Source organism: Denticeps clupeoides, chromosome 15 (assembly GCF_900700375.1).
Source record: "Denticeps clupeoides chromosome 15, fDenClu1.1, whole genome shotgun sequence".
In the NCBI taxonomy this organism is placed as follows: Eukaryota; Metazoa; Chordata; class Actinopteri; order Clupeiformes; family Denticipitidae; genus Denticeps; species Denticeps clupeoides.
In genome coordinates, this window is record NC_041721.1 from 4,325,938 (window position 1) to 4,352,541 (window position 26,604).

Below are 26,604 nucleotides of genomic sequence, written 5' to 3' on the forward strand. Positions count from 1 at the left end.
AAGGTTGGGGGCGTGGCCGCGGAGCGGGGGGTGTGTCTCGGTTCAAAAGTTCAGGCGTTGCGCTTTCAATCGCGTACAGAAGCCCGATTAAAATACACGATAACAAAATGTATTAACATATAACTTTTTCTAGTAAAAAACGATATAATACGTTTACGTTGCAGAAAAGAACAGCAGTGAATAAATAATCTACATTTACGTTTAAGACATTTATCAGACGCCCTTATCCAGACATACTTATAATCAGTAGTGACAGGGACAGTCCCCCCTGGAGACACTAAGGGTTAAGTGTCCTGCTCAGGGACACAATGGTAGTAAGTGGCGTTTGAACCTTGGACTTTGTGGTCTTCTGTTCTTAGGCGAGTGCGATACCCACTGGACTACCACCACCCCCATAATAATAATAACCTTGCGTGTCATAAACGAGTGTAAAAATGTCACAGATGCCATGGAACTAATCATGGCTGTGTTGCGTAATGCATTCTGCGGCCCGAGCACGTTTTTTCAGGCCGAAGCTTCTCAGCTGATGATCCTTTAGAAGAGCCCTTTAGAAGAGCCACTGAAGTGCTGCAGCAGCTGATGAAGAGGATCCCTCAAGGACGCAAGTCCCACGTGTTGCCACCAGATGTCAGGAGAACACGCCTCCCGAAATGGTGGCTGTGGCCTTCAGCAGCAGGTGTTAACCCGGAGAACACAGCAGGATGCGACGGATGATGGCGACAGCTACCCACGACCTCTGGGTCAGGCTGCACAGTCGCGGTCGCAACAGATAAGGATGCGTTTGTTCCCCGGACAAAATGCAATCGGTGAAGTCACAAAGTGGCCAGGAAAACAAAAGCCATATTATTCTTCATGGGCAGCAGGATTTATTTTGGAAGAACTTCCCATCTCCCAGAAGTAAAATATATCACTCATTAAGTGATGTAATAACACACAGTGTCACCGATTGGCCTTTGTCATGGTTTTTATTTTTAAAAAAGGTGCTAAATTACACAAAATAAAGATAATAGCAACAGAAAAGTTTCTATAAAACATTTTTGGCCCGTTTTGGGATGGCTTTGAGAAAAAAAAAATGCTGAACACGGTGTTATACAACAAATACAAGCATTACAGTAATAAGGTCTGCAAAAGGCACCAAACCAAGCTACAATTGGTGGAGTGTTGGAAGAAAAATCGTCATTAAAGGCGATTGATTTGAAGTGCATCCAAAAACTGAGCCTACACTGGAATAAAATCGTACCACCGTGGCACAGGGCCACCAGAAAGACGGGTTAAAAATGCCAAGCAGCCTGCGCGTAGCATGCATGCGCAAGAGAAAAGAAGGCTTCGGAATTAAAGGTAAATACATGCTGCCAGGGCCACAAACCGCTCAGGTAATAAATGAACGCGGGCTGGTGTATCCCGGCTGGGAAGATAAAAAAAAAAAAAAAAACAGCAGGATTGGGCTGGCACTGAATGAAAAACTGCACAAAAGCCGTACACTGTACCGCAAACAAGCTTCAAGTGGCTTTTAAAAGGAATATGCTGAGGAATGAGCCAAACGCGTTACAAAAAAAAAAAAAAAGAGGAAACCCAGAGGCCTGGTTTCTTCAGCTCTGGACGAAGGGATGACCCCTGTACCAGAGTCCTCCTCCTCGGTCTGTGCTAGGCTGGTTTAAATCTGGGCAGGGACCGGCCCGTGCCCCACACCCTGGGACGCGCGTTTCTGGGAGTGCCAGCGTGTCTCTTTGTAGACGAACCAGGCGTTGCCGGCCCACACGAGGAGGTTCAGGAAGCCGAACACCTGAAACAGCATCACCACAAAAAGCCTGATGAGAAGTATGAAGTCGCGGCTCTTATTAAACATCGCTGCACAATGGCTGGGCCGGGGCATTCTGAACTCCATTCTTCGGAGGAATGCGCGTGCAGATAAAAGCGTGAGCTGGATAAACCAGCAGATGTGTCTGGAGCTCGGGCCGGGTCCCTGTGGTCTGCAGTCACGCTCTGCAGCGGCCTTGCGCAGTTGTCAAGGAGACACATCTTACCACTGATATATTGAGGTTGCGCAGGTTGGCGTACTCTGAGACCTGACACGCCACATCCTGCCGGCAGACGCCGAGGGTGGAAGCGATGCCCTCTGTCCCCGTGGCGTCCTTCACCACCTGCAGCCCCCGAGCCCAGGCTGAGGAGCACACCAGCCAGAGGAACGCGAAGGCCGCGGTCAGCAGAAAGTCCTGCAGTGAAGAGGAGACCCACTGGTCATGCTTGCGACGTAACTCCTGAACTCATCAATAATCAATAATGAGAAATCATGTATTGGCTAGATTATTGGCTTGAGTCCCTCACTCACTATGCTAAATTGGCTGTTCGCATAACATTTGCATTACATTTACAGCATTTATCAGACGCCCTTATCCAGAGCGACTTACAATCAGTAGTTACAGGGACAGTCCCCCCCTGGAGACACTCAGGGACACAATGGTAGTAAGTGGGGTTCGAACCTGGGTCTTCTGGTTTATAGGTGAGTGTGTTACCCACTAGGCTACTACCACCCTGTGTGGTAGTTAATGGCTTAGTGTTGTTACTCATGGTTACACTTGTCACAGGGCGGGGTGCACACACACACACCATTCACTGACACACTAACCCCTGCGGTCAATTTAGCGTCACCAATTCACCTAGTGTTCGTGCCTTTGGACGGTGGAAGGAAAAAAGAACCCGGAGGCACCGCAGGAAATTGGCCCCAACGCGGGGAGAACACACGTGGTCCGATTGGACAGTGATTGGATTGATCGGGATGGGAACTCACAACCTTGGAGGTGTGAGTCCACATTGATAACCGGCGTAATTCGATCAACGGTGGTGCACTCGTGGCCTAGCGCTGGACACGTACAAACATGGGGCCGAAATCGGAGTCCCTGTAGACGTGCATGTAGCCGACGTAGACCAGCAGGGCGGCCATGCAGTACAGAAACGCCAGGACGGCGACGGCCACAAAGAACTCCGCAGACGACGCGGCGTCCCCCACCAGGTGGGTTTCGGACACGCTGTGGTTGCAGATGGTGGCGTTTGCCTCCACTAGCAGCGCCTGGTTTAACCTGTGAGTGGACATGGAAAAACCTAAATCTCATTAAAGCAAAGCAAATTAATCAATCAATGAATCAATTCCACCATTAGTGTATATTGTTATCAGTATTGTGAAAAAGCGCGTGGTTTCTTGTCGGGCGTGAATAAAACTGCTGCATCACCTGAACGGATATGTGAAGGTGGCGTTCAGAGTCTCGTTGGCCCCGCCGGCGCAGCGCAGGGTCACCACGTTCCTGCCAACGTAGCCGGCGCAGCTCGCGAAGGCAAACACCGTCGTGAACTACGTACAAAAAAAAATGTTTTAAATCAGGAGACGCTGCTCATGTGCGACTTTAACTGAGGAACACGAGGTGGGATCTGATGCTGGACGTTTCTCCCGGTCTGGTCGGCAGGGTTAGATCTGCAGTTTTCGTGTCTCCATACTAAAGTGCTTTTGGCTGCTGGGAATCCACCGTACTCTCATTCCATCTGTTGAACACTTGAGCACAAATCAAACCAACACCCAGACTGTGAAATGGTCTGGCTCCCAGATGAGCGCGAATCTCAGACTAAACCGGCCCTCTTAAAGGGCCAGTGTGCTGAAAAATGAGACCCCGACGAAACTACAACCGCTGCACATAGACGTTCTTATTAGAGGTGGGACCGATGCGATCCAGATCCCGGTATCTGAAAAAGACACGGCCGATCCACTTACGTTGGATCCAGTTTCCAGTCCGGAAGCACCCACTATATTCTATGGCATGCGGGTGTTTGCCATTTTAAATGGCAAACAACATGCAAAAGCTGCTCTCTGCGGTATACAACCCTTCAAAATAAAAGTTCCTAATGGAAAGACAGGGAATGATTTAATTTACATTAATATAGTGCCTTTCAGCTAGCCGTCAAACCACAGGTGCAAAACCATGTACATCGCACACTTTCACACTTGTGAAAGCTGTAGAGGTTAGGGTGTTATTTTGAAATGTTGCAGCAAGTGGAAGAGCAGCTGCATTATTTCGCATTTTCACTATTTATCAGCCGCAGCAGTTGAAAAACCAACAAGTGCGTGGAAGTTCACAGACAGACATGGCTTTGTCAAAGTGGAGAATTCTAGGTTTTTGTTTAATGAGTAAGAGAAAATCCAGCGAAGATCTGCAAATGTCTGTCGAATGCAGAACTCACTGTTAACTCCACCGAGGTGTTAACACATACCAGACTATGAAATGAATAAAATTATGTGGAAGAACATTATTCCCATTACATATTACGTCTACTAATTTCCATGGGCTTCTGCTGAGAGCCCTCAAGATTCAAGATTATTGGTTTATTGTCAGCATACACAGTACACGTTTATTGAAATAATGTTACACACCCCCATAGTTCAATCATGAAATAATGAAAAATATATATGTACATACACACAAAACTAAACTATACTAACTAAAACTAAAACTTAAATGCTGTACAGCTCTGCACTGTGATGTGCTGTTGTGCGGCCCATAGAAACAAAGCAGTCGAGATGACGTGATGTAGCACGAGATCTGCTGCCTGCTGCAGGGGCGAAGAATAAACTCACTGCTATCAAGTCGGACTGCAATGCACAGCTCGCGGCATTGGAGCTTTTATTTTTATCAATAAAATCTATTTGATCTTTATGCTCAGTATGCTCTTTGTGCAATGTTGTATTTTGTGATTTTTGAAAGCCATAATGTGTTGATATCTTAAAAATGCAAGAAATGCCCCCCAATGGCACCAGCCTAAGGAAGAATAGACAGATACCAGATAGACAGATAATAGATGCAAAGAAAGTTCAATTAGAATGGAATGAGTATCGGTATCTGTATCGGGATCGGTTAGGAAAAAATGTGGATTGGCCCATCCCTAATTCTTATATCAAGGTTTGTATTCTGTTTGTCATTGAAGTACCAAGAATACACAAAGAAAAATTTGCACACTGGTGGAGAGAATCACATAGAATCCCATGATGAAATAAATGCACATTGCCCACGGTAAATGCCGAGGTCATAATGCAGCCAATTTTGCCATAATCATTATACTACTGGACAGAAATTGTCTATGATACGACCATGATTTTGACCATAAACCACTATAGAGAAACTATGTATCGTAAAAGTATTTAAAGGTTCCCATTATGATTTTTTTTTGCTTTTATGTAGGTCCTAGTGGTCTCATAATACTGTATCTGAAGTCTCTTTCTGAAATTCAGTCTTGGTGCAGAATTACAGCCACTTTAATCCAGTCCTACAATAAGATTTCTCTGCGTAATTCCAGAAAAAAAGTCGAATTAACCCACCGGTTCTTCAAAATCCTGCATGACGGAACTAAGAAAATACATTTGTGCTCATTGTCACATCCAATCACCGAGCAACTGCAATGCTTCGCACGTTTGGAAGCCATGACGGTCGGTGGAGATAATGTTTTCGGGGAGGGGTGGGAAATTCTCTGGGTGGACAAAGCATGAGAAACGGGAGGTAACCTTTCCCCTTAAGATGTCATAAGGGGGACAATTTCCAGATCCGACCGTCTGAGCTGCTGCTCTATGAACGGAAAAGCGCTCTTTATACTTATCACCACTTCTAGCCACTGCAGGACGATAGACAGCGTATTAATGTTAAATAATCTCACAAAGTCAAATTTTCACGATAGGGGAACTTTACATGTCAATGCTGTCGTTAAGTGTAAACTTTAAACTTAATTTGGATTTAATTATAAAAATTGCCCCAGCTCCAGGTTTAAATCTCTTGGCTTTAGAAACAGATCCAGATGCTCGACGCAGACATCTGGAAGCCACGCCCAGTATTTGCGTGCATGTTTGTTTGTTTGTTTGTTTGTTTGTTTGTTTGTCAGCAGTGAACCGCGTCACGAGGCGTTAATGACATTTTCCTCCCGACACGGACATCCCTTCAACCCCGAAACGCTGCAATTACACCCCGAGAAGGACGCGCCTACATTCTGCGTCCGCTCAAAGTCAAAGAATGATTAAAAGTAGTTCCAGAGTAAATTATTACTGCGTGATTAATGTGTAATGTGTGCTTTTATTTTTTTCTTCCAGCGGAGGTCGGCTGGGGAGGGGGAAAAAGTAACCAAAAGTTAGAAAGTTTCAGAAAACGAAGCGGAAAGAATGCTTGACTGTTACATTTCCCTCTCAGGCCCGTGTCCCCGAAAATGCAGCGACTTCGGCGGGATTAAAACTTGGGACGGAACTCACCCATTCCAGCACCCTGATGAAGCCCAGAGGCTCCTTCACCGGAGCCAGGTTCAGCCGAAAGCCCGTCACCATGTCGCCAGCGGAGACCTGCGGGGTCCGGGAGGTGGAGGAGCTGCGGAGGTCCAACAGCGGTCCGCTCCGGCGACGTGGTGCGGATCCTCCTACATGTACGGAGGGCCGGGTGGGCCAAAATCCAGACGGAAAGTTCCCCCCTTCGCTGTGACGCCCTCTAAGGAAGGTTTCAAAATCAACATTCCTAGCGGAAGGACAGGGAATGGTTTAGTTTACATTAATATGGTGCCCTTCAGCTGGGGGTCCGACTACTTGTGTAAAAAGTTGCAGCACAGCACATGATGCACACAGTGAAATTTGTCCTCTGCATTTAACCCATCATCCTGAGTGAGCCGTGGGCAGCCATGACAGGCGCCCGGGGAGCTTCCCTAACCGCTAGGCCACCCCTGCCACAATTTTGAAACGTTGAATACAAGTCAAAAGTGCAGCGAGTGGAAGAGGGGCTGAATTACTTTGCCTTTATATTCATCAGCTGTGTGTGTAAATTTACAGATCTACATGACTTTGTGAAAGCCGAGATTTCTGGTTTTTGTTTAAGTGAGAGAAAATCCAGTGAATATCTGTGAATGTCTGTTAAATGTCTTTAAAACCTTATCAGTCCAAAACATACCAGACAATTATTCAACAAAATTAGTTTTTTCAATTTATTAATCCAATAAATAAAATTATGTGGAACAACGTTATTTGCACTAAACATTATTTCTACTGATTTCCATAGGCAGCTGATTATTAAAAGCATGATGAAACTGACTGGATTGTGTAAGAATGACTGTAATGAGCGTTATTTAGAAGGAGGACCTTTTTACAGGAAATTGTTTGGCAGTGTGCAGGGCAGATTACAGCACAGCAGATTGTGTAAAAAAGACAGAACAATAAAAGTTTAAATGAATGACATACCTGTGTAATGCATGTTTTATCAGCAGAACATAGAACATGTTATGATGCTGTTCCACAATAATTAGCTCTTGCAGGTGGATCAGCCTCATTTCGAATTAAATGCAAAATGAATCTCTAATTTTCTCTTAGAAAGGGCCCATATAAACAACATATATAAACACACACTAAGAAATACTTCAACACACTGGGGTAGCTTTATAGGAACCTGAATGGATTTGTAATGTGAGCTGAACATCAGGATGTCTGATTTGTGACCTCTGGGTCATACAATGATCCAACACAAGAGCAGATAAAAACAACAGAAATACAATTAACCAAGACAACCTAACAAAAAATGGATAATATGAAACAGCCTCGGGTGGTATTCCTTTTTTTTATTTAAACTTTCACACAAGTTCCTAGTACAATATATCTTCAAAATGTGAGCGACTTACTAGTAGTCTGAAGGAGAGTGCATTGAGAACTTCACAGCAGCTACAAAAGGGAATGCATGTATTTCTCTTTCCTAATGTTTATTTTGACTTTAATGAGTGAAATTAAAACTTTTCATTAAAGAGACAGCATGATTTTTTTAATGACAACACTGCAACCATCATGTTAATTGAACATCTAAATCAGAAGAAAGAAAGAATGAAACATAAAAAAAAAACCTGTACTAGAGCTGACATCAGTCTCTAAACCGCTGGTATAAAATGGGCATTAGACAATTCTTTTCTTTATCTGATCAGCAGATACACACAATCTGTTCTATACAAAAGAAAAAGGGCATTTTGGCCACTTTCTTTTTATTCTGGAGCATGGAAAATGCAGTAACTCTGGCAAGATTTTCTTTCATTCATAAAAAATAAGCATTTATGAAGATGGAGACATCTGTGAATATTACAAAATAGTAAAAACAAATCTCTCCCTTCCCCATAATTGCACGGCATGTTTTCAAAATGATAGAAAAAACGTGACTTAAAAGACAAATATCTGTACTTGTACTACTAATCATTTGAATAATCAGAGTAATAAACAAACAGGTGCTGTTGCCGTTGCCGTAGATACGTTGGCCTACAGATTTTTGGAAAGCCCGCTAATTTACGACTTAACATCTACGGCCTTGGAAACGTCAGCGTGTTTTCATCCATCAAGGGACTATGCTTCTCGTTCCTGAAAAAAGGAACCAGATAGCCTCCACACACTTGCATAAGGAACACGTAATTCCTGTCAAATTGTAAATTGTTTAAAGGTCTGCATACACACGCACACTTGAGGAGACTTAACATGTACATCTTTCATCCATACAGTCACATGGAACACACACAGATCTCAGGAACTCTGGAAAAATACACATTGACCCCCATTTGCCATGAAGATGTGTGATCGTTAGCAATGCCTAGTCAGATACACTGTTTACATTACATTATATATATTGTCATCATACATTATTTCTTGATTTCTTTTTTATTTGCCCATTGTTAAAAAGAGACATCAAAGCTTAGCAGATTTTTTTTTTTTGGAAAATTGAAACACAGAACAGCTTTGTACGCAGAACACGGGGTACAGTGTGTGTTTGTTCCTCCCGCCTCCAGTTTTGCAGCTCATGGCCCGGGCCTTGGGTCAGACGCCCCACAGAGGGCCAAGGTTTTGAGGGACCGAGGGGCCGGCAAGGGTGGGCCAATATTCCTTTAGTGCAGAAGTTCCTCCACTTCAAACTCCTTCAGTCTGGCATTGTCCCTAACCTCATCGAATGTGTACATCTTCACGATCTTCCCGTTCTGAAACACCGTGTGCAACAGATCCTGTGGGACAGAGAGGGAAGGGGAATTTCTAAAATGTATTAGGCTAAAATTTGACAAAGAAGAATGAGGGGGGGGGAAATTACCTGTCCATACTCTTCTAAATCCCCCTTTCCTTCTTCTAGGGTGACGAAGTCTCCACTCTGTGTCCGGTGCAGTGACAGGCGACCCTTCTTTGACCTCTTGTTGGGATCTGCAACAGGGTCTTTGAATACGTTGACCTGAAACAAACAGATGATGTCATGGATAAACAGGAGAAAAAGGATCGGTCGGCCGGCCGGTCACCCCCAGGTACTCACCCCCAGGCCGTTGGTCACGACGTAACTGCATTTGAAGGAGCAGTTGAGGAGGTCTCTGGTCAGCTTCTGCAGCAGGGCTCCTCCCGAGCCAAAGGAGATGTTCTCGATGCTCCACCGGTGCTCCTTCATCCCCTCAACGATCTGCGGGTAACAGGAAGCGGTCTGAACCCACATATCCCACTTTCCAGCAAGGCACGTTTCAGTCCGGAATCTGGTTCATCTTCTCGTCGGGGAAATAACGATGAGACTCTCAATCCATTACAGCTCAGGCCATAAGGAGTCTTTACCTCCTGCAGTGTGTTGATGTCCACACCGTCCCCCTGAATGACGCGGATGTAGGGTGGAAGCACTTTGTAGCCTTTGGAGTTTTCCTGGGGTGTGAATTTCTTGCCCAAAATCTCTAGAACCTGCAAAAAATAAATAAATAAAAATTAAAAATAAAAATACTGTGCCAAAAATGGTAAATTCATTATGTATTTGCAATAAATTTCTAAATTTTCTTTAAATATATTTTGTTAGATTATATGTATGCATACATATAGATATTTTTTATTTAATTTGCTTATTTTCTTCAAATGATAAAACTTAACAATCAGTGAGTCCTGTGCCTTGTGGCCCCATGGCCTGGGATGGGCTCCGGGACCCGTGATACTGATGTGGATTAATTGAGCAATTGGGTGGGGAATAATGTACAGGCCAATCGGTGTCTGTAATCAGTCTGGTCTGGTACAGACAATCAGAGTGTCTAATAGTGGATTATATTCATGTTTGTCTCATTTCATCAGTGTTGTCTCTTCCTTATTGCAGACTGGCCCAGTCTGTATCCTGGAGTAAAACCAAACACAACATGTCTACCCCGGGAATAAACAGTCTGGCGGATGGCTTTAAAGGAACAGACCGCTGATCTGACTGGTTGTGGTCGTCCTGCAAAAGACCCCTGATTGAACAGCCTTCCAGTACCTTCAGCACCGTGTCCAGTGGGTTTCCAGAATCCGGCCGCACCACCAGCGGGGCATCAGCACTCCTCGCCTCGATCAGTCCCCGGAGGTCCTCACCCCAGATCTTCTCGCAAGCATTGTAGATGTCGTAGCTGTCGCTGACGATGGACACTGGGACAGAGGGGAACTGTTTGATGATGTGTTCAAAGGCATCCTTCTCGTGGTCCTTACCCCATGCTGTGATGGTGCTGGTAAAGAAAAGTGTGGAGTGTTGTGTTACTCTTGCCTCTAGAGGGCAGTGTGGCCATTTTTAAAATTCGGAAAAGCCCTTATGCACTGCACAGCCACCAACTACTGCAAAATGCAAGTGTAATATTACACTTATTTTTTATATACATTATATACATATATAGCCTAAAGGTGTTAAACCTTTAGGCTACTACCACCCTGACTAATTCACTAGTTCACCGATCAGAGTGCTTACATTTAAGCGCTGATAATCAGCAAGTTGGTCAGGGCAGTGGGCGTGGCCCTGATATAGTATGCCTCAGACATGCGCTGATATTACTGGACACAATCTTTGGCAGTTCTGGTGTCCAATAATAATAACACTACCTATGTTCTGCAGCTGGAACTGAAAATCCCGGGACCGGGTCTTTGGTTCCGTAGTATTTCTTGATGACGCCGATCCCAGCGACGGTGTCGGTCCCTTTGAAATTCACCAGGTGAGCTGATGCCCCGATACCTGCAGTCTGAGAGCAGCAGCATGAAAAACACAATACATAAAAGAAAGAACAATATGCACGTAAATATTGATGTTTTATGATATTCATGTACAACACTGACCTCCTGTGATGACACCCCCCTGTAGCCAAAATCGTGCAGCTTGTACTCCAGCCCTTCCAGGTTTCCGGACGTTTCCATCAGGTACTTTGCCAGAATCTTTTTTTGCTCTCGTGAGTTGGTTGCCACGGTGATTGGGTACCATATCTGGACCAGTATGGTCTGTGGAGGGGTTGGGCAGAAATTGGCGCATTAGCAGGGAACAGGGGTCCAGCAGCTCACCCCACTTTGCTGGAATAAATTTTTCTGCTCTGGCGCAGGGAGACAAAGCCGCGTGGCGCTCCGGTGTAGTCAGCTGGAACGGGAATTTAAAGCCGACCTGCATGACCCTTTATCCGGGCGTCGGCTCGCTCCTCCTGGGAAAGCGTCGGGCAGACGTCCGGCTGAGTCAACACAGACCGGGGCCATCGGGTTTTCCCCGGGGCTGGACTGCCGTGCCCACGCCAGAGAGGGGCTTCTGGCAGAGGCTCCAGGGCCACACAGCCCTCACACAATGACCAGTGAACCCAACGGCCATGCCGCTCCTGAAATAACAGGTTCCAGTTCACCCCTGAATAATACTCGTCCTGGACAACAGATCCCAACGTTCTGCTTATAGCGGGATTTTACTAACTTTATGCATTAAATTGGATTGTTTTTTTTAAATACAGGTAGATGGCGCCAAATTCAATATTTTGTAACAAGTCGTCTTATATTCAGGCCAATGTGGAAATTATGAAATATGATCACTGTGTGGCAAATCGTGTCAATTTCCATGAAGAACACTGTGTCCTTTCAAGTGCATTCTGATGACTGACTGCAAATATTGATCACATCGAATGAATGTGTGCCCTATGGAGTCGCCTGATTGAAATGTTCTTCCATCAGTTCCAAGCATTCTAACATTCATGGCTTCCTGGTCACCACCCACCTTCTGCTACATGAGGGTAGCTACAAGCCTGAGAGAGTGAAGTATGCAATTTGAGACACAGTGTTCCAGTTCTAAAATGTGATTCGAGAAAAAAAAAAAAAAATGCTTACTGTATTACCGTGTTCAAGTACACGCGCTCATATTCCTTTCTAGGTTTAAACCTTCTTTATTGAAAGCAGCGGAAGCCATTCAATCGTGCCATATGAGAACTGTCTTACGCAATAATTTGAACGAACCGCCTGTGGTGTGATCGCAGAACTAGGATCCGTTGGTGACATGACAACTCGGCAACCCGCGATGGCAGGACCGCGGCTGTGGGGCACAACTTTTGTTTCTCTGAAGCCACACCTCTGCGCGAAAGGTTGCGTTCCCCTCCGACCGGACAAACTGGGTGAGCTACCCAGTAAGAACGACACACCGCAAACCGAGTGGGGCAGAAGAATAGCTGCGCTTGTATAAATAGATCCGTTTCACCGGCGGCCGCTGTGTCAGCGTCGCACTCACCTCGACCCAGTTGGTGAGCCAGTAGCACTCCGGGTCGGTACTTTCCACGGTGAAGAGCACGTTCCCCCGCGGTATTACGCTGCCCTCCGGCACGGCCTTGATCTCGATGGGCAGGTGACCGTTGTACTTCTGCAAATCAATTAAAACGCAACGTCACCAGCAGCGCATGCGAACAAGACGCATCACGTTCTAATAACTGGGTTGCGCAATCTAGGTTCTAGGTGCAAATCACATACGCATGATGTATCTGATCATCTGTAGCACAGGTGAACGCAGAATTCCGAAAATTCTTACGCTCGTCAGGCATTGCATCAAAAAGTTCTTTAAAAGCCCAACAGAGAATGGTCTGTGCTTCCATGCAGGGCTGCACGATAAATCTAATCGCAATGTCAGACACTGAGCTTATGAATTTTGTGACAGTGCAGTGCAGTAGGGTGGTAGTGGCCTAGTGGGTAACACACTCGCCTATGAACCAGAAGACCCAGGTTCAAACCCCACTTACTACCATCATGTCCCTGAGCAAGACACTTAAGTGTCTCCAGTGGGACTGTCCCTGTAACTACTGATTGTAATTCGCTCTGGATAAGGGCGTCTGATAAATGCTGTAAATGTAAAATGTAAATGCAATCCCATCATACACCTGGTAGTGACATTATATCAGGGTATTTCTTTTTTATTTTTTTTTATTAGTTGTTGTCTTAAGTATAACCCGGTTATGAGTGCATCCCTACCACGACAATAAAGAAATCAAAATACACAGTTGACAGACACACAGCTACACTAATAACAGGCAAATAAAATCCAATTTGATATGAAATATGCACGAGGGCAGGATACGAGATGTCCTAGCACACTGGAAAAGTCCAGAATTGCTCCAGAAAATGTAATATGGGGTAATCGGATTGAAAGCAGCCTGCCCGATAAACAAATGTTCAGCATGGAACTGCAGGGCGGTTGGGCAATCAATTAAAAATGTCCCGTGACCTTTTACCTCCAGAATGTAGTTCCAGCCCTTCTCGTTGAAGACGTCATCCTGAAAGTGCTCCCTGTAGACCTCCTTGGCCTCCTGGATCTTCTGCGGGGTGATGACCTTGCCTGGTGGGGGGGGGGGGGGGGGGAGTGGTGAAAAAATGCGGCCCCGTGCCCGCATTACTGCAACGTTCTCACCGGGCGGCTTTGTCCGGGTACGAGCGGGGCAAACAGACCAAAGCTGGTCTCCGTGTACCCCTTTAAAGCAGTCCCACCATGGCATCCGATTGAATGGGGACAACGCGGCGAGATTAAAACAAACAGCCGCTCCAACAAACCCGAATAAATATTTTTAGCGCGGCACACGCCACCCTGACTGAGATCACAGCTTATTTTTAAGGTTCCCTGGAGAACCACACGTCCACGTCCGTGACACATACCTGTCAGGTATTTCTGGAGGATGTACTGCAGGCCGTAGAAGACGGTTTTGTTATATTTGACCTTTCTGGTCTTTGTTGAGTCCGTCTTCTTCTCCCGACACTCGAAGTACGAGTAGACTTTGCTGGTGTTGGGTGGATACTGCTTGTAATGTGTGACCTGAAGAAAGAAAGAAAACGCGGTTAACACGGCGGCCAACAGAAACCTGAACAATAACGGGTGTGTTCTGATGATCTTGGCCACGCCCCCATTTTGATCCAGCCTGCGGTGCTGTGTGGTCTGTAAACACCATATTGCCCATATCATAAACACACACTGAGCCGGGCAGTACACCAATAAAAAAATTATCACTGGGATATGACCTGCCTTACACCACAATATTGCCTAATTAACCATTTTAATGTGCGACATGAATACAATATATACATCTTCATTAAAAAAAAAAAAAGAAAATTAAATGATTAATACAACTTTATAATAAATAATGATTTTATCAAGCCTGCACTAAGCATTGTGCATAACTGACTTTTCAGACTTCGGAATGGCGATGGCCTTTGACATCACGACTGGGGCTCAAACAGCTACAGCATTAACTAGAAATTCACCAGTTTTATTTTTCACTCTTCCTCCCAGTGATGGCGGGTTTCAGGATTTATGTTACATTTACCGCATTTATCAGGCGCCCTTATCCAGAGCGTCTTACAACCGGTAGGGACAGGGACAGTCCCCCCTGGAGTGTCTTGCTCAGGGACACAATGGTAGCTAGTGGGATTTGAACCTGGGACCCGCTGGGTTACTACCAGCCATGCAGAGACCCATACATTTCCTGCTTAAACTGGCCACGTTGAACAAGTAAAAGCAGAATCTTCGTCTGGGATGTATGGTGCAGCCAGCCACCTACTGCTGGCGTCTCAAGCGAGGCCAGGACCAAGTGTCCAGCCATCTTCTGTCACGCACAGAACTAGCTGGGAAAAAAAAAAAAAAAAAAAAAAGACCCTGGCGAACAACTGAGAGGAGCACATATTTAACTCGAGGGAAACGGCGTCCTGGGACGACTTTTACAGACGCCTGCCAGTTGAGGGAAGTTCAATGAACCCAGAAAGCGCAGGAATCAAAAGACCTTTTTCTCACAAACAACTGCTGAATGATAAGCAGTGTCTGGAGAAGTGACCCTGGGCTCCGGGCTCCAAGGACGTGTGCCGAGCGGGAGCTAAATTTATCAGCTATTCAAGATGAAGCACGCATGTCACGCCACGCTTTCCTCACCCCCGACTCTCCACGGATCATAAAGCACTGCAAAAATCTGCACCGCCATCGCTTTGGGGGGCTTCTGGGGGTCTTTTTTTTCCCCTCTGTGTCGCAACAATCAGATTCTGGGGGACAATATGCCACCCCGACCAAAAAAATTAAGTTTCTGTCTCGAACATCTGGATCCCACCGAACTCCCAGAAGGCCGCATTCTCCCTTGCCACACGAGGAAGTCTCACGCACCACGAGACAGCTGCAGACGAATCGGGAACGCTCGGCAGCCAATAGGTAGCCGCCTCAGTGTTGCACTCTGTGGTAATGGCGGACAGAAGTGTCCTCAGAAGGTGGAGGTCACAGGGTCACATTGTGAGACGAGCATCAAACCGTGGACGAAATTTAAAAAAGGCTCATATCTAAGTATACTCACCTACACACACACACACACATACCGAAATTTGCAGTGCCGCTGTGTTGCATCATACCTGGCTGTCAACTGACAATCGTCTATTATTATGTTTTTATGGCTGAATTAATTGTTCATGAAGAAATCTGCGCATTTTTAGTGCTCCCCAATTAATTTTTCCTCACACCCAGACCACAGCTGGGAAACAGTGTGTAGACTGTGGCCAGGGTAAACGTAGATGGGCGCGTAAATACACTCACACACACACACACACGATTAACACTTGTATCGATCAGCCCCCGCGCGAGGTTTGGCTGGGAGGAGGTCCTATATAACCTCACCTCCCGCACGACCCGCTGTGTCGCCTCATCCTCGCTCTGTGGGAATGCAGCCTGTAAAGGTCACGGACGTCTACGGTTCCAACGAACCTTGACCTTTCCTACGGGTCTCTTCAAAGCCTGACCCATTTCCCTGTTTATCTTAAATTAAACGAACGGAAGAGGGTTCAAATTGCTTTAAAAATAAACAACCACCTTCATCATTCATTTTGGAGGAATTACCTATGACCTGTATAACTTGCAACTGACGAGAGCCTCAATACAAATTCAAGCATTTCGATTACATTCGTAATAGATTATCAGACATATGCTAACTTAGCATAGGACAAAAAAAAAACTACAACTCCCGGCCTACCGGTCCGCGTTCACGCATGCGCAGTAGCTGGAGTCTTTTAATTATTTTTTTTGTTGAGGCAGAGTGACAGCAGCCGCCGGACAACGCCACCGGGTCGCACAGAACCTGCGGTAAATGTGGAGACTGCGACGTCGCCAAAACCCTTTAGGCACTGGAGAACATCGCAGAACCGGAGCCCCGAGGATAAACCAATGTTCTACCACAGGGAAACGAATGAATGGTGGTAGATATGGGCCGCAGTCAAATTCAAATTCTGGGCTCCAAATTGCATTTATTCGTCTAAACTGCCAACGTGGGGACATGACGAACAAGACACCGATATAATCTATAATCAATACTATATAATCAGCATAGACATTCCAAAAAGAAAACCGCAAAACCCCATTTATTAAGAAGAAACTTTTTGGTTTGTAATCGTGGATAAACGTGATCGGTAACGCGATTTCACCCCGCGAGGTTCTTCATTGTTCTCCCATCTCCGACGTCGTGGAACGCGGGGAATTTTGTCTTTTCCCTTCGAGACGCTTCCTTTCGCTTTTGCCGGTCCAACCGCTTCGCTTTCGTTTAAAAAAAAACGCGAACGAGCGAAGTTCGGTGGGGGGAAAATGTCAGAAGTCGAGCAGCACACCCCTTCTCACACACGGCTAATTTGTGACCCGTGACATTAAAACCTGGAGCTTTAACGAAGCCCCGGAGCCGGACGGGCTCCCGATTCGCGGCGTCCGGAGCGGCACCGCGCACGCAGCTTTATTGCGCCACCAAAACCCGCCGGGGGGAGGGAATGTAAAATGCACAATAATCCCCCGAAGATGCTGTGAAACTGGCCCCCGTGGCCGGGCACCCTCCTCCCACTCGGCCTAGCGGGCTGGCGCGGCCGGCAGCGGCGTGATGGCCCCGGGGGATGGAAGCGCGTCGGCTCACCTCCGCTCCCGGGCCCTCACCTTGTACGAGTCGGTGGCCAGCAGTATGTTGAAGTCCGGGTCTCTGTGCTCCATCTTCCCCTCGCCTCGAGTCGCGGCTGTCAGTCCTGTTGTTCTCGGCTCCGTACCGGGGGAGGACGGGGAAGGGCTGGCCGGGGGGCGGGACTAAGGCGGCCCGCTCGCAGCAGCCGAGCGGCCGCTGACGTCATGCCGCCGCAGCCAATGGGCGTCCGCGTCGGGCGCTGACGAGGTGGGAGGGGCGGAGGGCGGGGCGGCGGCAGCGTGAAACGTGAACGCGCGCGGCCTGCTACGCCCCTAGCGTCCAGGAACGAATTAATAAATGCGCGCACACGTTTCGAAAAAGATATTTCACGATTTTTAATAAAAATGGGAATCTTGACTGAATAAGTGCAACTGAAACACATAAATTAATAATAAAAAAGTAAAAAAGAAGTAGGCAGGCTAAAATTGCAAGCAAATGTTTAGGGGAGAACGGAAGGCAGACAGATGGTGACTATGGATACTGCACTGACAGTCAAATAAAATATAACAGTGAGATACATTTCAGAGGTAAAGTGCACTAATTGTGCAATAACAAGCGGCGCAGATTAGAGAGTAGTAATGAAATGGACAGTGAACATTCAGATGGTTGGGTTTGGAGGTGTGAGGTGTGGTGACATGTCTTGGTTGAGCATCCTTATGGCCTGAGGACAGAAACTCCTCCCGATTCTCTCTGTTCTGGCCATGATGGCCATGAGTCTTTTGCCTGATTTTAGATGTTGAAACAGGGTGTGTTTTAGGGTGTGATTTGTCCTTTATAACCTTGACGATCCTGGTCCTACATCGCTTGGTGTAAATGTCCTGTAGAGATGCATTCCACCTGCAGCAGCATTCCACCACATGGATCACCCTCTGTGAGGTTCTGTGTCAGGACGCTCTCCACAGCGCCAGTGAAGAAGGTCTTTAGGATTTCTGGAGACACCCTGAACTTCCTCAGCTGTCTCAGGTTGTACAGGCGCTGTTTTGCCCACTTAGTGTGAACCTGGATGTATCCAGACCTCTTCAGGTCCTCTGAGATGTGGACACCCAGGTACTTGAAGCTGCTCACTGTCTCCACCGGACTCCCACTGATGCTGAGGGTGTTTGTAGTGCTGTTGCTGTCTCGTGCTGTTAACACCAACTGTTCTTAATGGACAGATGAAGAGAGAAACCAACCATGAATTAGTCTTTTTTTTAAATCATTAAATTTGTTCTTCCTTATCTCAGGACTGCCTATTTGATGAGATGAATAAATGAATAAAATTGTTAAATTAACACATCGCATTAGGTGAAACCAGAATAAGAAACATAATTTTACCTTGTGTTACCTGGGTGGAGCACATTTGACAATTCAGGGGGAAATCGGTTCTGTTCGGAAGGTCTGAAATTTACATTTCTTTCATTAGTCTAAGCGCTAGAGGGCGCCAAGATGCAGTAAAACCCGCCCCGATGCTTAATACTCGAGTTCATGTTCAACGACGTTGTTATCACATGACATTCTAACGGACGTTAAAAGTTGGAAAATGTCATTCCAGCTCATTTCATTTGGCTGCCAAGGATGAACAAATATTAAGAACCTGCAAGTATAAATACTTGCAGTATTAAAGTATTAAAAAAAAAGTCCCCCACTTTATTAAAAATTGTTTCATGACTTTGTTTGGTGAAGGTTGTATGTGTGGACACATAAAAAAGAACAATTTGATCATTTTCCTTGAAGCCATCTGACGCGCACTTGCAAATGGAACAGCGCTCGGCCAATAGGAACAGGGGACTGAAGGCTTCAGCCAATCGGAGCCCGACAGGGGCCGAGCGCGGTCGGAAAGACCCGACCGAGTCGCGACAGTCGTCGCACGGCGAGGAGACCTCCTGGGGACCTCCTGGATCGCCGCCCTGCGTAAATGCCCCGACTGGACACCTGCCGGCCCGCGGGCCGAGTCGCGGCGCTGCCTTGAGCGGTAAGGCGCCTCCTCCTCCCGGGGTCGCGGAGCCGGTCCGCCGCGGCACCGTTACTTTAAAGAGCGGAAGGCGGATGGGCGGCATCCCCGCCGTTTCCTCCCCCGCGACGCGCCGGTCGGGGCTCGGTTAAATCGCCCGGGGTTTTCGGTGCGTGGGGCGGACGGGGTCGCGATGTCCGCGTCGTGGTGTGAAACGAAACGGCGCAAGTTTCCGTGTAAGTTTCACGCCGGAGCGCAGGCAGCCCAGCGCTCGCTTCCTGCTTCGAAACACTTCCTGCGACGAAACGAGCTGTTTCCATCGGTCGGCAGGAGCGATATGTGGGAGTGAATTCCCTCACCGGAATGGCGTGCCTACGACTGTGGACATAGAATTAGTGTCTTTGAGGTCACAAGACTGTGCTGGAAAATGTAGATGTTTTGCAGAATAAATGTGCCCATTTACCTTGCTTGCACTAAATTAGACACATATTTTTTTTTACATTTGCAGCAATCAGTAGTTACAGGGACAGATCGAAAGAAAGTGAAGTGATTGTCACATGTGATACACAGCACACGGTGCACAAGGTGAAATTTGTCCTCTGAATTTAACCCATCACCCTGAGTGAGCAGTGGGCGGCCATGACAGGCGCCCAGGGAGCAGTGTGTGGGGACGGCGCTTTGCTCAGCAGCACCTCAGTGGCACCTTGGCAGATCGGGATTCGAACCGGCAACCTTCTGATTACGGAGCTGCTTCCTTAACCACTAGGCCACCACTGCCTACACTCCCCCCCCCCTCCTGGTTCATACTAGGCTACTACCACCAAAAATAAATGTCATATGTGGCGTCAGCATCCGAGTTTATATCCGAGTGAACTGTGGTAGTAGGTAGTAGCCTAGTGGGTAACACACTCGCCTATGAAGCAGGAGACCCAGGTTCAAATCCCACTTACTACCATTGTGTCCCTGAGCAAGACACTTAACCCTAAATTGCTCCAGGGAGACTGTCCCTGTAACTACTGATTGTAAGTCGCTCTGGATAAGGGCGTCTGATAAATGCCGTAAATGTAAATGTATTTATAGCTTCTTTTGTGCAGAGTTCAGGCCACGTGTGTTTAAACGAACTTGAAAGAGTTTGAATTTTAATTAACCATGGACTGATTTGTGCCTGACGAACATCCCGAGGGGAAGTGAGGTCACGTCTTCAAAGCGGCTGCATGTAAAGAGACCAGGACGTTACTCTGAACGTGCCCCTGTCACTGTCTCATGCTCCAGATAACGCTGGGTTATGGAACAGCAGTGCAGCGATGACGAATCTCCGCTAGTCCCGAGCAGACGGAGGAGAAGGAAAATGAAGGCGTTCACCTCCAGCTCAGCCGTGGGCTCGGAACAGCTGACCGTAGAGTTTGTTCTCCCGACCACCAGCAAGACCAGTAATGCGCCCGACACCTTAAACCTGGAGGTGGCCGGGAACTGCACTGTGGAGCAGGTGAAGGCTCAGGTGTGGCTCAAAGCCGTCGCCGACCAGATCAGTCCGCAGTTTTACGAGAAGTACTCCCCCGACCACTGCATCCTGTGCTACCAGAAGAAGGGGAGCTGGTGTGAGATCTACGACAGGCACCAGGTGTTCCAGACCCTGGACTGCATTCGCTACTGGAAAGTGCTGAAAAAGGACGTGGGGAAAATCCACATGTACAGGAGGCCGCAGCCCTCGGAGGAGTCGCTCCAGTATCAGAGGTACCTGAACTACCTGATCGGCTACGACGTCACCGACGTGAGCAACGTCCACGACGACGAGCTGGAGTTCACCCGGAGGAAGCTGCTGACCCCTCGGAAAATCGAGCTCTCCGACAGGGACGCCAGGCTGTACTCGATGGACCCCTGGGTGACCACCAAGCCCCTCCCCGAGTACCTCACCAGCAGGATCAGTAACGGCCACGTCCTTCTAGTAATACACAGGAACACGTCCAGCCAGACCATCAAGGTCTCTATCGATGACACGCCGTTCCAAGTGCTCCAGAGCTTCTTCACCAAAATCGCGAACAAGAAAGCGCTGCTGGACATCCCCGAGAACGTAACCGAGTCGGACTATGTCCTGAGAGTCTGCGGCCGAGAGGACTACGTCTTTGGCAACTATGCCATCAAAGACTTTCACTGGGTCAGACAGTGCCTGAAAAACGGCGAGGAGATCCACCTTGTGCTGGAGTCGGCCCCCAATCCGGATCAGGACGTGGTTGAGAAGGAGGACTGGTCGCAGGTGGACGACTGCACGGGCGTGGCCGGCACGCACGAGCAACTGACCATCGACGAGAAAGACCATGACAAGGTCTTCACCATCTCCATGTGGGACTGCAACCGTAAATTCCGGGTCAAAGTGCTCGGCATCGACATCCCGTCCCTGCCCCGCAACTCCGAGCTCATCGTGTTTGTGGAGGCCAGCATCTTCCACGGGCAGCAGCTGTTGGCGCAGGAGAGGACGACTTCCAAGCCCTTCACCGAGGAAGTGCTGTGGAACGCCTGGCTGGAGTTCAACATCAAGATTCGGGACCTGCCTAAGGGGTCACGCCTGAGCCTGCAAGTGTCCTGTGGCAAGGCCCAGACCCAGACCTCCAAAGTGTCCAACCTGGACGGCAGCTTTGACGGCCGGTGCAAGAGCCGCTTGCTGTACTACGTGAACCTGCTGCTGGTGGACCACCGCTCCCTGCTCCGTCAGGGCGAGTTCGTCCTGCACATGTGGAAGATGCCAGACAAGAGTGAAGACAACAGCAGCGTTAACGCCGACAAGCTGACCTCCGCCACCAACCCGGACAAGACCAGCTCCATGGCCGTGGTCATCATGCTGGACAAGTACTGTTACCCAGTGGCTCTGCCTAAAAGCCCCGAGTCCCGGGACTCCGAGGCGGAGGGGGATCGGGGACAGCGGGAGATGCCCAACCACCTGCGGAAGCAGTTCCAGCAGATCGTGTCCACCGACCCGCTGCACCCGCTCAGCCCAGAGGACAAGGAGCTGCTCTGGCACTTCAAGCAGGAGTGTCTCCGCAACCCCAAGGCGTACCCCAAGTTCCTGGGCTCGGTCAAGTGGGGCAAGCAGGAGGCCGTGATGACCACCCACCAGCTCCTGGAGAGGAGCACCACGTGGGACCGTAGCCAGCTGGACGTAGGGCTGGCCATGCAGCTACTAGATTGCCACTTTTCGGACACCAACGTCCGCTCGATGGCCGTCAGGAAGTTGGAGACCCTGGACGATGACGATGTCCTGCGCTACCTGCTCCAGCTTGTACAGGTAGAACTTTCGTTCCTCCCTTTCTTTGTCTTCGCGCAAGTGACAGTGTGTGTTTTGCATGTGTAACGTATCACTGGCCACTATGCAGATGAAGCAACAACGAACCCTTTTGGACAAACATTCAAATTAGACGCCGCGAATCGTTGCCTCTCTCTGACGGGCTCGGTTGAGTAACGTGTTTGTGAATGATCCACGTCTCCTCTGTGCCCGCTTATGACACGAAGGCGGTGAAGTTCGAGCCCTACCATGACAGCGCGCTTGCCAGATTTTTGCTGAAGCGAGCCCTCCGGGTAAGTTTCTTTCCCCCTTTCTTGATGCCGCAGCAGATTGGCAGTTCCAGAGAAGAACGAGTTGCGTTTTTTTTCTTTCCCCTTTTTAAATAGAGCAAGAGGATCGGCCATTTCCTCTTCTGGTTCCTCAGGAGCGAGATCGCCCAGTCGATGCACTACCAGCAGCGCTACGCCGTCATCCTGGAGGCCTACCTGCGAGGCTGCGGGAACGCCATGCTCCAGGACTTCAAGAAACAGGTGGAGATCACCGAAGCCCTGCAGAACGTCACAAGGGAGATCAAAGCCATCTCCGTAGAGAAGTACGACGTGTCGGCACAGGGTGAGGAGATCCTCCTGCCATTTTTTTTTTTAGTTTTTTTATCCGTTTTTGGTTTCGGCCTGTGCTAATGAATCTATCAAAAACATAGTCGTGCTGCAACTGAGACAAAAACTGGAGAGTCTGCAGTCCTCTGGCCTGCCCGAAAGCTTCAGAGTGCCGTACGACCCTGGTCTCCGCGCTGGAGGTCTGGTGGTGAGTTACCTGCACGCGTTGGGGGGTGTTTGACAGACATCTAACAACTCGGCCCTTTTAAACACACATGCACGTCTCTCATCATTACGTCACTTTCCAGATCGAACAGTGCAAAGTCATGGCATCTAAGAAGAAGCCTCTGTGGCTCCAGTTCAAACCGGCCGACCCCACGACCCTGTCCAGCGACACCATCGGGATCATTTTCAAAGACGGGGACGATCTTCGCCAGGACATGCTCATCTTACAGGTGTCACCATCGTAACACTCGTGGCGTAGGCAATATAGGCAAATGCTCTGGAAGGAAAAAAAAAAAGTGTAACATTCCACTAGTCTTAAAACTAGTTGGTATTAATGTGTCTTAATATGAAAAGAACAAGGCCACATGAATTCACCTGCTTAGCAAATTTGGTTACGGCCGGGCCTGGTACTAGTGCATCTCAATAAAATTGAAATCTTTTTTTTTTTATTATTTTATTCTAAAAGCTAAAGCACATTGTGTTGTCACTACATCATCATTGGTATGAATAGAAATAAAACGGTTTGTTTTTGCAGATTCTTTTGATTATGGAGTCTATATGGGAGGCGGAATCGCTGGATCTGTCACTGCTGCCGTACGGTTGTATTTCTACAGGCAACAAAATAGGTGAGATGTTTGTTAAGGCCCTCGGTAAACAGTCTTATCAAATGTGGAGCAGATGGGACCACAGGGATGGTTTTGTCAAAAGCCACGGGCCGTTCCGGGCTTTTCATTTGCGTTTGTGGCACTAATCGCTGCCTCCAATCCATCCGCAGGGATGATCGAAATAGTGAAGGACGCCACCACCATCGCCAACATCCAGCAGAGCATCGTGGGAAACACGGGGGCCTTCAAAGACGAAATACTCAGCCAGTGGTTGCGAGACAAGTGCGTGAGCGAGGACAAGGTGGGCGCTGCCTGTGAGCTGTGGTGTGAGGGGAGGAAGGAAACTCCCCCCGGAGCACTTCCTGGTGGCTTTTGTCCTGGCCCTGCGAGACGCGACGTGACACCTGCTCACCCAAACTGCTCCCTGCAGCACGGAGCTGGGACAGAGAGCAGGCAACAGGATACCCAAACGTTTTAAAAGGGGACAACAAGACGCTGAAAAGGGGCGGAGACTGTAGGCATGATTGACACACCCTACTTTCTCATACCTCTCCTGACTATACATCAATACGTCAGAACCAAAGAAGAGTTTTTTTTTTTTTTTTTTCCTGCTAACTGCTAATTTCGTATTTAGAAATGAAAATAATTGTACAAACAAAATTTTTTCTGTGTTTTTTCACTCATTAATTATGATATTTTTTCTTTCTTTTCTATTAGTTCCAGCAGACTGTGGAGCGCTTTGTTTACTCCTGCAGTGGCTACTGCGTGGCCACCTACGTCCTGGGCATCGGTGACCGCCACAATGACAACATCATGGTCACGGAAGCGGGTAAACAAATGAAGGAGCGCAGTAAAAATCCCCCGGGGTCATTTTCATGTTGTAAAGATCAGTATTTACTTATTATTTATTACTGAAGGAAACCTTTTCCACATTGATTTCGGACACATTCTGGGGAATTACAAGAGCTTCCTGGGAATAAGTAAGGAGAGAGTCCCCTTCGTGCTGACCCCTGATTTCCTTTACGTTATGGGGACAAGTGGAAAGAAAAGTAGCCCACATTTCCTCAAGTTTCAGGTGCATAATTTGACATTTTCTAGATTGTGAAATAGATTTTTCCATATTAATTCTCACCAGTTTTCTAATCCTAAATCCCAAACCCAGGAGGTGTGCGTGAAGGCCTACCTGGCCCTGAGGCAACACACCAACCTGCTCATCATCCTCTTCTCCATGATGCTCATGACGGGCATGCCCCAGCTGACCAGCAAGGAGGACATCGAGTACATCCGAGAGGCGCTCACCGTGGGCAGGCCCGAGGACGACGCCCAGCGCCACTTCCTGGACCAGATCGAGATCTGCAGAGACAAGGGCTGGACCGTGCAGTTCAACTGGTTCCTACACCTGGTGCTGGGGATCAAGCAAGGGGTGGAGAAGCGCTCCGCCTGACCTTGCCGTGGTGGGAGAGCTTTCAGAAGGAGCTTTGTGTTTGTGTGTATTTCTGTTTGAGCATTTAAAGGTGAAGAATTCCCTGGTAGAAAAAGAGAGTGACAGTTCATGTTCCTGGTCTTAACTGCGTTTTTATTCCAATTAGAATGTGGTAAATCCACGTTAAATGTTGCCCCAAAACTGCCTACGTGATTTTAATGTTTTTTTTTTTATTGTGGAGTGTGGATGTATTGCAGAAATAACAGGAAAAAAACAAAGACCTGCACATATTACTGTGTTTACACCGAGGAAGCTGTAGTACACGCCCCGGTCCAACTCATCAGTCGTGGCCTTGGTTTTGAACGCAGCACGGTTCACCTGCTGTTTACCTGCGGTAGCCTACCAAGTGTTTAAAAAATTCAGGGAGGCGATTATATGCTGTTATGCTGCCCTGCTTCACAGAAGCCAACCAAAAGCAGTCCTAAAATAGCTGATATTTAATAGCTCGTCTTTTATATGTTGTTATTAGAATATTTTTATATGATGCATTTGTTTTAATATGTCTTTTTCCAATCGAATTAAAAACATGTACAGTTTATTTTTGCCGTTTGTTGTATGTGTATTAGTTGTATTAGTCTGGCTGGGTTGCGCTGAGTGGGAAAGTGCTGCCCCCTGCTGTCTAAGTGCGGTTTCGCATCACCTCTAGCTGACATGAGCCTGACATGTTGTGTTGAGAATCGGCCAGACGTCTTCTCGAGCACATCCCAGATCTTCTCAATGAGGCTCAGGGCCAGTTCAGCCACCTCTCCGGAACCGGGTAAATCTGGACTCAACTTTTTACCATCAATCCACTCAGGGTAAAGGGTCTTGCTCAGGGACGCAATGGTAGTAAGTGGGGTTTGAACTTGGGACTTCTGGTTCGTAGGCAATTGGCTGCAACCACCCTACTGCCCAACCATGAGAAATACCAGAACCAGACGTCCACTGACACAAGTCAAGATGAAGCACTTAACCAATTAAAGGTTCTTGCGTGAATGCTAGTTGAAATGTAAGTGCCAACTTTCTTAACTGTTTTTCTGGCCTGGCCAGTGAGTAAAGAAACACAGGAAGGGAAGTGCAAGGCAGCTGTCTCTTAAAAAAAAAAAAAAATGTTCATATGAAAAGTGCCATTCATGCTGATTTGAGGAACTAGAAGTGAAAGTAGCATCAAACAGGCCTTCTGCTTTCTTCTCGTTTAGTCCTCAGGCCACAGAACAGAGAAAAGGGCATTTAAAACATTTTTAAAAAGCCACATGACAAACAAGTTTCTTTTATTT

At 47.6% G+C, this 26,604-nt stretch overlaps 3 protein-coding genes across 3 annotated transcripts; 1 reads left to right on the forward strand and 2 right to left on the reverse strand.

Annotated features, from left to right (window-relative positions):
* Positions 1–954: 954 nt before the first annotated feature.
* On the reverse strand, positions 955–6,464 carry sypl1 (synaptophysin-like 1). The gene is made up of 5 exons (XM_028954838.1): positions 6,275–6,464; positions 3,228–3,346; positions 2,873–3,077; positions 2,025–2,213; positions 955–1,783 (listed from the first exon to the last, which is right to left on the reverse strand). Exons 1-5 carry the CDS (start codon positions 6,344–6,346, stop codon positions 1,655–1,657), a joined length of 714 nt encoding a protein of 237 aa, XP_028810671.1. The 5' UTR covers positions 6,347–6,464; the 3' UTR covers positions 955–1,654.
* A 1,133-nt stretch (positions 6,465–7,597) lies between these two features.
* nampt1 (nicotinamide phosphoribosyltransferase 1) lies at positions 7,598–17,354 on the reverse strand. The gene is made up of 11 exons (XM_028954657.1): positions 17,211–17,354; positions 13,928–14,084; positions 13,510–13,613; positions 12,519–12,647; positions 11,108–11,266; positions 10,877–11,013; positions 10,284–10,509; positions 9,611–9,730; positions 9,324–9,464; positions 9,111–9,245; positions 7,598–9,027 (listed from the first exon to the last, which is right to left on the reverse strand). Exons 1-11 carry the CDS (start codon positions 17,262–17,264, stop codon positions 8,914–8,916), a joined length of 1,476 nt encoding a protein of 491 aa, XP_028810490.1. The 5' UTR covers positions 17,265–17,354; the 3' UTR covers positions 7,598–8,913.
* On the forward strand, positions 16,362–25,886 carry pik3cg (phosphatidylinositol-4,5-bisphosphate 3-kinase, catalytic subunit gamma). The gene is made up of 12 exons (XM_028954656.1): positions 16,362–16,379; positions 18,946–19,183; positions 20,435–22,442; positions 22,667–22,732; positions 22,826–23,051; positions 23,140–23,243; positions 23,344–23,490; positions 23,796–23,886; positions 24,036–24,166; positions 24,583–24,694; positions 24,783–24,940; positions 25,028–25,886. Exons 3-12 carry the CDS (start codon positions 20,448–20,450, stop codon positions 25,307–25,309), a joined length of 3,312 nt encoding a protein of 1,103 aa, XP_028810489.1. The 5' UTR covers positions 16,362–16,379; positions 18,946–19,183; positions 20,435–20,447; the 3' UTR covers positions 25,310–25,886.
* Positions 25,887–26,604: the final 718 nt, after the last annotated feature.